The sequence below is a fragment of the Gasterosteus aculeatus genome, chromosome 9 (genome assembly GCF_964276395.1).
Source record: "Gasterosteus aculeatus chromosome 9, fGasAcu3.hap1.1, whole genome shotgun sequence".
Classification (NCBI taxonomy): domain Eukaryota; kingdom Metazoa; phylum Chordata; class Actinopteri; order Perciformes; family Gasterosteidae; genus Gasterosteus; species Gasterosteus aculeatus.
The window spans coordinates 11,454,304-11,467,627 of record NC_135696.1 but is presented as its reverse complement, the minus strand read 5'-3'; the positions used below and the strand labels follow the sequence as shown (position 1 = coordinate 11,467,627).

Here is a 13,324-nt window from a genome sequence, read left to right as displayed (position 1 = left end):
CTAAGTAAGTGGCCGTCATGATAAGAGCTGTTTGAATTACTTAAATGCCAAGGAAAGGAGGTTCAACGCTCCCTACTTAGCTCCTTTAGCATAGGAACGGAATTATTTCCTTTCCATTTTCGACCCACAGTTCCTTGCAATATGTAAGTAGCGGCGTATCATTCGGCCATTCACGAGAAATAACGACCATGACCGAGAAACGGAGATTATGTAAGTGACCGTAAGCATAACTCATTTTTATTGCAACCTTGTTAATAAAGTACTTATGTCGTCTGCATGACACAGCACTGTTAAAAACACGGACGAAGGGATTTATGCGCTGCTTTGCAGTCCCATCTTTGGAGAAATGTTTCTGCAAGCCCACGTCACTAACATGCGTCTCCCGTCGCATCACAAACACGTTGCTTAGCGGACGCAGTCGCTAACAGCCACAGTTTACACCGGATATAACGTCACGCTCACCTCCTTTCTTCCGTCCATATCCGTCACACAAAGCAGGCGCCGCATGTGGCTACAACGGGAAGCAGCCATGTTGAGCCAGCGCATAGATCCACGACTCTAATAACGGTATAGGAGATGCGTCCTTAATTAAGTGGACTATTAACTTCCCTCGGATGAGCGGTGAACCATACCAAAATGTCGGCGGACGAGTTTCAGACAAAATACTCCTCTGTCATGGAGGTAATGCTCAAGGGTGCAATCGCTGAGACCACGAAACTTTTTGAAACTATGGTGGACGAGTTGAAGGCAGAAATATCTCGAGTGAAGAAGGAGAACGATGACCTCAAAACACGATGTGGCCAATTCGAGAACGCGAGAAACCAACCTTCTGTTCGCACCAGGGAAGCTGATCCGGTTCAAGGGCCCAGCGAAGGCTCTGCTAAACGTGACCGAGCCATTCAATGCGGTGAGTTCTGATATCTGTGGCCGTTATTCTGAGATAATGTGACGTTTATAATGCTTTTTGCTGTGTTATTGCAAATGCACCGGATATTCTTGACTTATGAAACACACACACATATCAACTTCTAACCGTGTCCGTGACGTCAGCTGAGCTTAGCTCAGTCCTTTCTAAAGCGTGGGCTCTAAAATGGGAGGGAAACCATACCATGCTATCTGGGTGCATTATGGCGTGTTCAAACAACAACCATCAGGTTGGGTCAAAACATTTGTATACTGATCCCTTCACAAGCTGAATGAACTTTATAATCTATATTTATTGAATCTATGACTTCTTGTAATTTGATGTGTTGGGGTTAAGACTGTAACTTCACATCTATTACATGTCAACGGATGTACTTAGAAACCTAATTAAAAACTGACGTTATTTTTATTTGGACATTTATTAATGGAAGAAGAATGCCCAAATTCGGTCAGTTTTGACAGGCTGGATCATACAATAATGCTATTGTTTGTATTAAGATAATGCAACTTCTTTATTTTCCATCTTACGATTATTTACCACAGTGTATGAGTGTGGAAACCAACAAAGAGGCAAATATTCCTTTTGGCTACAATGTGTGACGTTTATTTCCATCTAATAACTTTGGATTTTGAACTTCAAATGTATTTGAGTAACAAGTTGATACATATGTAATCATCATAACAAATACATTGAATAGTAATACAAAATGCAAGTGCAAATATGCATTTAAAAGTAAAGAGTGCAATGAAGTCTTTGCAAGTGACGAGCATGTTGAGGATGTTCTCTGTCCAGAGTCCTTCATCTGAGGCTGCACGAAGGACAAACTCGTGCACAAACCTTTGCTTAGTACTAAAAGAGAGCCAAAAACACAGAGCTTTAATTATCACGTTGTAGGCTTTAGTAGGATTTTATTATGCTAGAGTAGATCTCTCGTAATTGTGTTGCTATGAAATTATTTTTTTTCTACAATCTTGTGTGAAGTGATGGTTAACGTTAACTATTCAGAACAAACGAAGAGACAGGCTACAATAATTCACAGATTTACTACACTATTTAACATAATAGCGTTAGCAAGCATCCTCCACGAGACGTTCTGTTCTCCAACACGTAAGTGTAAACCTTACAATAAGCTAACAAGACTAGCTTTACTTTAGTTAGCTAAACTTACCCATGAGGAGAAGACGTGGTGGCTCCAGCACGTTTTAAATGTCCCGGCTTTGCCGTCATGCTGCTGTGAAACAACGACTGTTTTGGTTTGGTTTGCTGAAGAAATACTCCCAGACCTTTTTGACTCTCCCACGTTCAACTTGACGAACTTCTTCTTTTCCTTGGTGCATGTAGACCAGGGGTCCCCAAACTTTTTCCAGTGAGGGCCACATAACTTTTCCCTTCTCTGATGGGGGGCCAGGGTCAGTTTCTAACAGAAAAGGTGTGACATTCGCAGGGGTCCCTAAATGTAATCATTTATTGTTTTCCAGAAAACATGCTGACACTCCAGCGCACCACACATATCCAAATATTAATAACCCTTTCTGAGATCAAATAACCCTCTCTGGGTTCTTCACAGAAAGAAAGTTATGCTGTGCCATGCACAATCCTAGATAAAAGGTAAACTTCACTTGTCACAGCAGAATCAAATGTCTCTCAAAGTTCTTGTGTTCTTTGTAGGTTCCATAGGCTAGCCCAGTAGACACCACTGTAGGCTCCCTCTCATCAACTTCCCTCTGAAAAGCACAAAGCAAGCAGGCTAAGAAACCAAACTAAGTGATACAGCACAATGCATTTCAATACCAGTATGGTTGTGGAGATGGATTTTTATCCCAATAGATTTTATTAGGATTACATTTGTTGATACACAGAATGACTGATATAAGTCAGAAAAGTGAGCTTCCCTATGTACTGTGTGTTCATCAGTGTGAACTGTGGGCCTGCACCTGGCTGGAGAGAAGTTGAATGTCCGGTTCCATTCTAGTCACAGCCAGTCTCAAACACTGATGCAAATGTTCATCTGTCAATCTTGATCTCGTTGGAGTTTTCAGGAGTTTCATGCGTGAAAAGGTTTGCTCGCAGATATACGTGCTGCCAAAAAGTGTGGACATCTTCATTGCGTGTTGTTTTATGTTAGTGTAGGTGTCATTTGGGAGGGCGGCATAGAAGTCAATGAGACTGTTGGGCTTGAATGCGTCTTTCAGAACATCACAGTTCTGTAACTCGGCCAGCTCAAACTGATACGAAGGCTGGGCTTCATCGATGTCGGCAACATGATTACTTTTTTGTTCAGTTGAAAGAAAAGGCTGTTTGTCTCGTCTGTCAAGAGACGGTGGCGGTATTCAAAGAATACAACCTGCGCCGGCATTATGAATCCCGTCACAAAGACTCCTCGCACATCTCAAAGTTTGCGTTAACTCCACAAACAAAAATAAGAAGCTCCGCGGTGTCCTGCACGTCCGTGCTCTCATCCAGTGCTAATGAAAAAAACTGAAAATCTTTAGTCTTCTGCTGCAGCTGGGCATACACATTACCCCCAATTTCTTCAACACGTCGGGTAATTGTACTTGCCGACAGACTCACGGCATTAAAGACATCTTTCTTCTCGGGACAAACCTCCTCCACAACAACATTCAAACATTTCTTGACAAACTCTCCTTCAGTGAAAGATTTACCGCAGCTTGCTAACAGCTGAGCAACACGGAAGCTGGCCCGAACTGATGCTTGGTTCAGCTGAGTTTGCCGTACAAATGTAGTCTGCTGAGCGAACAGTCCAGTTTTTAGCTTTTAGACATTTTTTCTGCTCGCATTTGGCCGTGCAGGCTAGCATACTTGTCTTTGTGACGGGATTCATAATGTCGGCGCAGGTTGTATTCTTTGAATACCGCCACCGTCTCTTGACAGACGAGACAAACGGCCTTTTCTTTCAACTGAACAAAAAAGTAATCATGTGTCCACTGCGGGTTAAATACCCTGCATTCTGAATCAATTTTTCTCTTACCACACCGTTTTGCCATTATTGTGGAAGTTGCATTCCAAAGAGAAAGTTGAGAACAAGCGTGTGTCTCGTTTATTTTTCACAACGGATGAAAAAACAAGATGGCGCAGCCCTGTAATCTCCCTATCAACGGGCTCTACGTCATCAACAACAACAGAACATTTAAAGGGACCGCGATCCGTCGAGCAGTCGTAATTACTTGTATGACACAACCATTTTACCATAACCAGTAGCCTTTTTCCCGTCTCTGTATTGTTCAGGGGGCCGGGTCAAATGTGGAGGCGGGCCGTATGCGGCCCGCAGGCCGTAGTTTGGGGACCCCTGATGTAGACAATAGAAGCGATCGCCCCCAGCACTTCCTGTGGTGTATTGCAATGCTGAATGAAAACACCCCCGAACTGTTACGTTATTGGATGATAAAGTACAGCCCCTCGGACCTTATTGCTCTAATAAAGTACACCCTGTGACTCTCTCTCAACCCATCAGAAGGCTGGATTTTTACTAACCATATTATAGCGGTTAGTAATCGGTTATGGGTATGCTATTGGTCAGATAAAGTATTTAACATTAGAATCCCATATCCAACAATGAGGTATTGGTCAGTGCTGAACAAATCCTTTTTAATCCAACGGTGAGAGTCAAATCAAATCAGTATTTGTAAGGAGAAACAATACACCCCTCTATCGTACGTACCATCTCACTTCATTTTTTAAAATAAAGTGGTGAATGCATGTTTTTATCTTGTTTGTAGGTAATCTGTATGTCACTAGTTTTTGTGTGCTTCTTTACAGACCTTCTACCGGTTCGCACAATGCTGGTTGAGCAATGTCAACCACTGAGGCCTTCATCACGGCAAAACCATGAGCAACAATGCACCTACGAGAAGATGGAGTACAGTTTGCAGGACCACACCTATGGAGTGGGAACGACTCAAATGGCCTTTATATTTGTCAAACAGGTGTGTGGGTGTGTGTAAGCAATCAAACATATTTCCCTATTGTCTATGGGAAATTATAATTTTTTTCCATCCTTGCAGGAGTCCTATGATTCTTCTCAGTTGGTCCTGAAGCAGGAGGAAACTGAGGCCCCGGTCAGTGGGCTAGACTTGAGTGACAAATCAGGTGAGGTGTTAAAGACCTATTTTAACGAAGTTTCTCAGAATTTGAGAAATTGTTACTCAATATTATCACCCTTTCATTCATCTGACTTTTCTCTAACTGCCGTGCCCAGGTTCACCACAAGCCTCTGTTTTTGCAGCTGAGAATGAAGGCATCCTGGAACCCTATTTAGGAAGGGAGAGAGATCTACAAGGAGCCCAGAAGCAATCGCCTGAATTGGGGAATTCACTAGTCCTTTCATTCGCTGAAACAAAAGACAATTTAGAAGATTCTGAGTTCATACAGATGGATCGACTCATAACAACTGAAAAACATCCATTGGTAGTTGCACATCAGCAGTCAGAGGTTGCAACACTCGAAAAAGAGCAACCATCTGGGAAATCCCAACAAAGTGACAGAGAGGGCAAAGTGTCAGTAGGTGAACCGGCTGGTGTTTCTCAGCAACATTGTGTAGGTGGGAAATCTACAGAAGAACAACTGTCACTGCCTACGTCGCTCAATACAGGAGAAACATGTGAACAATTAAAAAGTGGTGTGGCACAGATTGGGGGTAGTCTCAAACTTGAGTGGGCACAACACAGAAGAGGACGACCATCCAAGAAAGCTAAACTTATGCAGCATCCAGTAAAAGAAATTGGAAATTCGCTCACTGTTTCAGAAACAACTTTAAGTAAAATATGTTTCTCTGAAAAAGAGAAACCATCTGAATCTCAACATAATTCCATGGCAAGTGAAGAAGGGGCAATTAAGCCCCCATTCAATGAAGTTCTATCTGCAAATGAAACCTTAAACCTTTCAAATATTCAGCCCCCGGAACGCTGCACCTCTGTTACCCTTCAGGATGCAATACTATTGGTTGAAGCCATGAATCAGTCAACAGAAAAAGACACATTGACCACCATAATACAAACGGCAGCACCACCTCAAACCCAGTTTGCACTCTGTGCGTGTGCTTTAGAAACCGTGGACGAGATTCCGGCAGAGAAAACCCAATTGGTAAAAAATAAAATTGGTATCGCTCCTGTGGCATCACATGCTAATGAAGCTCAATGCCACATCAACGTGGTAACTGCAAAAGAATCGCACACAGTTACTCCATCCAATACAACCACGCCATCAACTACTGCGGTAAAAAGAAGTGTACCGTCACCGCAGCAGCACCTTCCCTGTCCTCCGGTAACATTTTTGGTACCCAGCAATCATGATCAGGCGGTGTCTTATAAAATAGTTTCCCAGCCAGGATCAGTATCCTCATTAATTTGCCATAAAATAGAGGCACTGTTGCCACCCCAGCTTCCTTCTGTTGTTTCAGTTGTTGCTGCACAGAAAAGTGCTGCACTGCCGCGCTTTACAGCAGAAACCTCCTCAATTTCCTCCGATCCTCAGAAATCTACACAAATTACGTCCAGGAAATTATTCCCTCCTGGCCTTTCACAGTCAACCACCACCTCGACTGACCTGCAGTCAGGGACTACAGCACGTCCAAAAATAAGAATTGGACTTCAGAGACCGGTGTCAAAGACAATTGTTCAGACATCCAAGCAAGATTCCACGAAATCTGACGCTTTTATGGTTTCCTCGCCGCAGTTCATTCCTTCATCCAAGGACATAAGCATTTTTGTGGACACTCAAACTATTTTAGATAAAGTATCTGCAATATCGTCTAAGAAAAAGTATCAAACTTTGCGCAACTTAGAAATTCCAAAACAAACTGCCCCGGTTTCTGAACTGGTAAATGCAGTTACACAGACCTGTTCCAGTTCAAACCTGTCCGATAAGCTAAAGCCAACCCCAGTGTCTGTTGAAAACAACCTCACTGCAGTGGTCAGACTGACGAGACTGCCATTTCCCATATCGGCCAACGAAGCAGTCTTGGTTTCAAGACTTCGTATCGATGGATCTAGTGGAAGTCAATCCGTTTTGAAAGAAAAGACACAAGGGGAACATTCCCCGCCACCATCTCAGACGCATGGTTTATCCGCCGACGATTGTACCAATTTGAAAGAAACATCTGTTGCTATAATTGCAAATACCTCGCAGATGTCCAAAGAGCCAGATGAAATTCAAGAAACTGCATCATTATCCTTTGAAAACTGCACCTTTTTGGATGAAGATCCAGCTGACAGCAGGCTATCAACAACAATCAAGACTGAACAGTCTGCTGAAAATTGCACAGCAGTTGAATCGGCTTCTTATTCTAATTGGGAGATGATTAGCATTGCAATGCAAGACAGGGCATCATCTAACGGCCCACGCATGGCTGAGAAGGGATCTGTTGCTGTTGTGCATCTGACCCCCATCACCAGCAAGAATATATCTGACCTTCATTTGAAGATGACTAAATCCCAGTTCCTGACACAGCTGGCAGTGACACCTGCACCGGAAGACCCCAAAAAGGTAAACATTTCTTAGGTGAAAAGCAATATAAGGCTTTTGGGTCTTTACTTTGTTAAACATAAACTCATTCGTTTTGTATAGATATTCAAGGTTAATTTGTCATTATGCTTCTTTTTATAGGTTTCCTCTAATGACTCAGTAAAAGCCGCAGCTGCAGAAACGAGCCCCAGTAAAAAGAAGGAATTACAGAAAAAATCCCTTGTGGCCCGACTTCAAAGTCATCTCAAAACTTGCCTGCAAACTAGAAGAACTAAAACTAATTCAGAACCATGCACAGCAACGAAGACCTGCACTGTGTCTCCTAAAAGGTGTGTCATTGAGAATGGAAATCCAAAAAGTAAAGACGGAACTAGAGACCCTTTTCCCATCTGCCCAAAGGACTCAGGAGCCGTTGATACAATTCCCCAAAAAATTAGATTAACTCCTGTTAATCTAAGGAGATCTGGAGCCTGCGAAGCAGGAATTGGAACCAAGAAGACTGTTGCTGAACCGTCTTTAATCAGTTCTACGACATTTAAGGCTACTAGGAAATCGGCTGCTGTGACTCCCAGGAGGTCTAGTTCAGGTACACATAGTGTACGCCTGACACCAAGAAAATCCACTTCGGTGAGTCGCAGGGAGTCTACAGCAACGGAAAAAAGTGCTAGTCCTAAAAAGTCAAAACCCACTTCAGTAAATCCAAGGAGGTCTAGCTCAATTAAAGAAAGGGAAAGCCCTAAAAAGACTAAATCCATTTCGGTAAGTCAGAGGAGGTCTAGCTCAATTAACAAAATGGAAAGCCCAAAAAAGACAAAATCCACTCTGAGCTCTAAAAATATCAAAAACATTTCTGCGTCTCCAAGGTGGATTCATTCAACGACAGATTGTGCTCGCCCTAAAAGTACCGGCCCGAAACGGTCTATTGATGAATCAACTACTTTCTGCCGTAGGAGATGTACCTTACCGAAAGATGGTTCAAGCAGTAAACCAAATAACAGAGAATCTATTTCCTTCAGTCCTAGTTATAGCATAACTCCAGACCGGTCTAGCAATAAAGACACTAAAAGTGTAACAGGTTTGTCAAGTGTTAGGTGGCCTAAATCGGTTAAAAATGGTGTCAGCCCTAGAAATACGCGGGAAACTGCTACTGCTAAGAAACGCAGATTATTGCTTGATGGTAGTGGTCCAAAACAGAAATTAATGTTTGATGCGGAGGAGTTGGCTAATGTGGAAAAACCCAAGACGGTAGCCAATTTGAAAAATTGTAGTCAGTCAAAATTGCTGAATGGATCAAAAACTGGCCAATTAGCGGAGAGTCGTGCAAGCTGTGAGACGGGGAGAAAATGTACAGCCAAAGTTGTGTGGATCCATCCCAGACCTTCGGTCAGTAAGACTCCTCTGGTGGGGGTGAATAAAGAGCCGTCTTCACCCAGATTGCAGAGTCACATGTTAGTTTACCCCCCGAGTGTTTCTCTCCTCCCCATACCTGTCCGAGGGCCACCGATTGTATCTCCATTACAGCCGTTATCAGTCATTGGTAGGCGACTGCTTAAGAACCAGTGTGGCGAGTGTGGCCGGGTCCTCAGCAGCGCCGCTGCCCTGGAAAGCCATGTCAGTCTCCACGCGGGTCGCCGACCCTTCTCGTGCACGCTGTGTGGGAAGAGGTTCCCAGACTCAGGAGGTCTTAAACGGCATAGCAGGGTGCATCGCAATGGGAGGATCCATATCTGTCATCAGTGCGGGAAGGGCTTTGTCTACAGCTTTGGCCTCACCAAACACCTCCATATGGTGCACAGGAAGATTAAACCTTTCATCTGCCAGATTTGCAACAAAGGTTTCTTTGCAAAACGTGATGTGGAAGCTCACATACGGATTCACACAGGAGAGAAACCATTCCACTGCACCCTCTGTGAAAAAAAATTTGCTAGGAGGGTGGATCTAAATGTGCATTTAAGGTGGCATAATGGGGAGAAGAGATACTGGTGCCCATTCTGTGGGAAAGGATTTTTAGACTCCAACAACCTGAAAAGGCACAAGTATATCCACACAGGTGAGAAACCATATTCCTGTCCCCACTGTCCCAAGAGCTTCTCACAGTCAGGCCATCTGAAAAAGCATGTCAAAAATGTACATAAAATACAATGAAAAACTACCACCGTTCCAGTGAGAATATGAATGTATTCAGGAAGAGAGATATACGTGTGTAATGTGAGAATACTCGTAAGAATCTGATGTACCTGTCAAAAGTTTGGACACATTTTCTCTATTTTAGTTTTTCTTTTATTTCTTTTGGGCTCTGTAAGCTCATTCCCTGGTATAGAACAGCGGAGACGCGAATTACTATTTCTGACCATGTTGTAACCCCCACCTGGTATGTAAAAAATGTTGCTGTACACGTTTTTATCACTTGGATTTTTAAATATATTTTGATTTGTCAAGTCTACAACTATCATACCTAAAATGGTAGCATACAACTATTATCAAAAAGGCCCCCGCTTCACCCTTTTTTTGTGCTAGGACATTTAAAACACCTGCAACATGCAGTCAATGCATTTAAAGAATAGGCATATGTTGTTTACTTACTTATACATTTTATATATTTATATTTCATTTTTTTTAATGGCATTTCCTTTTTTTTTTTTTAAGAAAAAGGGCACCATGGTTACATTTTTATGTTGTTGCTTTTATCGAACACCTAAAACAAGAATGATTAAGGTTTACGCTGGACATGAAATAAATTTGGCCAATTGGACTGTTTAACGTGCTTAATCCCCAGGAAGCCAATGAATGTAACTGCAGTCGTCATACGGCTTGGAATGAGCACAAAACCTTTACTGAAGTTCATAGGGCTTATTTCGTAGGCATATTTTGGCTTCAGTTGATCTGTTCCCTTTATTTTTCCTTTGTAACAGCTTTAGGGGTAAGCTGTGATGTTAAAAGGTGAGCCAGTCAGCTCTTTTGCTGTCATTATGTCTAATGTTCTGCTGAGACTAATATAATTGTGTTGCTTTGGTAAATCCTGTTTCCGTCTTGTTTTTTCCCAAAGCGCGTACTATGTTTAAACAATTGTTAGATGTCAAACTATTCTGCTTTCTGAACAATAACAATTTTTTTTTTAGGGGGGGTAAGACCGTAGTGAAGGACAATGCATTGTTGGGGATAACGTTACTGTGAGACAAGTGCAACTAGTTGTTATATTGCTTGGAGTTTATTTCTTCCAAGTCAAAGAGTCTTGCTTAATGATAATTTTCAACACCAGAAAGTTTCTTACCAAAGCATCCAGCTTTTTAATGTTTTTATATAGTAACATTTTGTAAAACATAGGTATGCAGTCATGATCTTAGCATTACATGGCCATCACCAAAATGTAGTTTATTCAAAATTATGTTTTTGATAACGTCTGCTGGCTGAAACACAGTAACCTAACTTAACCTCGTCAAAACCTTAAAACAAAGGCAGACACCAGGAAGCACAAACACAGTGGCAGCGAGGCAGGTAAGGTGGGAGGGCCTGCAGAGCGTACAATGGAGTGATAGCACTTGCCCACATTTTCAAATTTATCTACAGCTACAAACTCAACAATCTGTGAACAGCAGGATGCTGTGTAGTTGGCCTGAATGATGGGATCACTCAGCAAGGTGGTTGTGAGGTTTCCACTGCCCTGGCGTAGGGACACGCTCGCTACTCCGGTGCCATTTCCGTCTGAGAGGGTGGCTGTTAGTTTCCACTTGAAAGGGTCACACTGAGACACATCGCGAGGGCAATCATCAGCCATCACACTGACCACCTCACACAAAGGTGGAACAAAATCTGTAACCTGGGCAGAGAAGAAGAAAAACATGTTGTGTAATTTGTCAATTACAGCAAATTTCAATCCGAATGTGGTGGATAATAATACTTTTTGTCAAGAAGTGCATCTGTCTTTGTGACTAAGGCTGCAACAATGAATTGATGAAATTGATTATTGAAAGTGTTTGCAACAAATTTCATTATCAATTCGTTGTGTCGCAGGATTATTCAATCAATGGGTTGCGGAGAAGCGTGCAGAGCAAAAATAAAAAAGAGCCGAGCCGATGAAGAGGAAGGAGCAGCCAGCAGCGTCGACAGCTGTTGTGAGTCACATGACGCAGGTCCAAGGTGTGCCAGCATTTCACACTAAACTAAAAAAGTGTCAATGCAAAATATGCAAAGTCAACATCAATTGGCAGGGGAGCACCACGTTGTCCCTTTTCGCGGTGAGGAACGTAAGGAGCCTCCAGCAGGCAATAAGCAAGCATTAGCTCGCTAATAACAGCAGTAAAGCAGTTAGCAAGACATCCATGTTTTTATTTACTCGCCTTTTTTGGACCATTCATTTTTCAATCTTTTGTCTTGTATGTATTTTGTGCCATTTTGGTTATTGTTGACAAATATATTTGTATGTATTGTACTTTTTTATGCTGTCATATACGGTAGTGTAGTGCGCTTGCGCATATATTGTGAGATATACAGTAGTTGATGTTATGCCTGTAAAAGGAGACACAGTGATCCATTAAACCAGCGCGGCTAACTAAGAAGCCTCTAATGCATTTATTTACAAATGCCATTTTAAATTCATCTCATAGCACTTGGTTATTTTTTAGCTGTACTTTGATGTGGTGTATACATTTACTTAACTTGCACCACAGTGATGGTAATCATTTAATGAATAAGCTTCAAGTGAACATGGGGGTGTGGTTTGGAGTGTGTCTGAGTGTGAGAGTAGTACAGAGTTCTGACGTTAAAACAAATCCTGTTCAATTTTCTGATAATATTTCTTTTTTTTTTTATAAACTATTATGTTTAAGACTCCAGCCCCCCCGCGACCCTGTGTGCAGGATAAGCGGTTTGACAATGGATGGATGGATGGATGGATTATGTTTAAGGTACAACCTGTACTTTCTGAAGTATTTTTGCAATGTAAATTTGCAGTTCTGTTTTCGAATGAAGGCTTGGAAAAAGCTTTTTAATGCTGTTTTTTAATCAGATTCATAGATTAATCAAAGAAATAATCGACCAATTAATCGATTATCAAAATAATCGTTAGTTGCAGCCCTATTTGTGACAATGTTTAAATAAAATGTATGAGAGTGCTGTGGGGAGGACTTACAATGGAGTGATAGCACTTGCCCACATTTCCAAATGTATCTACAGCTACAAACTCAACAATCTGTGAGCAGCAGGATGCTGTGTAGTTGGCCTGAATGATGGGATCACTCAGCAAGGTGGTTGTGAGGTTTCCACTGCCCTGGCGTAGGGACACGCTCTCTACTCCGGTGCCATTTCCGTCTGAGAGGGTGGCTGTAAGTTTCCACTTGAAAGGGTCACACTGAGACACATCGCGAGGGCAATCATCAGCCATCACACTGACCACCTCACACAAAGGTGGAACAAAATCTGTAATCTGGGCAGAGAAGAAGAAAAACATGTTGTGTAGTTTGTCAATTACAAGAAGTGCATCTGTCTTTGTGACTACGGCTGCAACAACGAATCGATGAAATCGCTAAAAATCGATTATTAAAAGTGTTTGCAACATATTTCATTATCGATTTGTTGTGTCGGGCGATTATCATTCAAAGGGTTGCGGGGATGCGGAGCAAAAATAAAAAAAGGGCCAAGCCGATGAAGATGAAAGAGCAGCCAGCAGCGCCGACAGCTGTTGTGAGTCACATGACGCAGGTCCAAGGTGTGCAAGCATTTCACACTAAATAAACTTAAAAAGTGTGACAATGGCAAAATATGCAAAGTTAACATCAATTGGCAGGGGAGCACCACGTTGTCCCTTTTTGCGGTGAGGAACGTAAGGAGCCTCCAGCAGGCAATAAGCAAGCATTAGCTCGCTAATAACAGCAGTAAACATCAACGTGTTTTTATTTACTCGCCTTTTTTGGACCATTCATT

The 13,324-nt window shown here is 42.3% G+C and overlaps 2 protein-coding genes across 8 annotated transcripts in view; one reads left to right on the top strand and one right to left on the bottom strand.

Annotated features, from left to right (window-relative positions):
• The first annotated feature begins 467 nt into the window (after positions 1–467).
• Positions 468–10,422, top strand: LOC144383387 (uncharacterized). Of its 2 annotated transcripts, none has more exons than XM_078080575.1 (5): positions 468–907; positions 4,703–4,869; positions 4,948–5,032; positions 5,169–7,426; positions 7,547–10,422. In XM_078080575.1, exons 1-5 carry the CDS (start codon positions 637–639, stop codon positions 9,548–9,550), a joined length of 4,785 nt encoding a protein of 1,594 aa, XP_077936701.1. In that variant the 5' UTR covers positions 468–636; the 3' UTR covers positions 9,551–10,422. The 2 variants fall into 2 exon arrangements, with proteins under 2 accessions (XP_077936701.1, XP_077936700.1); XM_078080574.1 differs by having other exon boundaries at positions 472–907; positions 5,142–7,426.
• A 246-nt stretch (positions 10,423–10,668) lies between these two features.
• Positions 10,669–13,324, bottom strand: part of LOC120824969 (von Willebrand factor A domain-containing protein 7) — a 30,975-nt gene continuing 28,319 nt past the window's right edge. For 4 of the 6 annotated variants that reach the window (XM_078080582.1, XM_078080585.1, XM_078080583.1 and 1 more), the window contains 2 exons: positions 12,534–12,827; positions 10,669–11,222 (listed from right to left, as the gene is read on the bottom strand). In XM_078080582.1, the coding sequence (XP_077936708.1) occupies positions 10,842–11,222; positions 12,534–12,827 (675 nt within the window). In that variant the 3' untranslated portion in view covers positions 10,669–10,841. The remainder of the gene's footprint in view (positions 11,223–12,533; positions 12,828–13,324) is intronic. The other 2 variants (XM_040186194.2, XM_040186195.2) reach the window with 1 other exon arrangement.

Bases quoted from the DNA above. Each gene is read 5' to 3' on its own strand.
- LOC144383387 (XM_078080574.1), top strand. From the start codon at position 637: ATGTCGGCGGACGAGTTTCAGACAAAATACTCCTCTGTCATGGAGGTA. The intron at 4,870-4,947 runs GTGTGTGGGTGT...CCATCCTTGCAG, and splicing joins CCTTTATATTTGTCAAACAG to GAGTCCTATGATTCTTCTCA. The intron at 7,427-7,546 runs GTAAACATTTCT...TTCTTTTTATAG, and splicing joins CACCGGAAGACCCCAAAAAG to GTTTCCTCTAATGACTCAGT.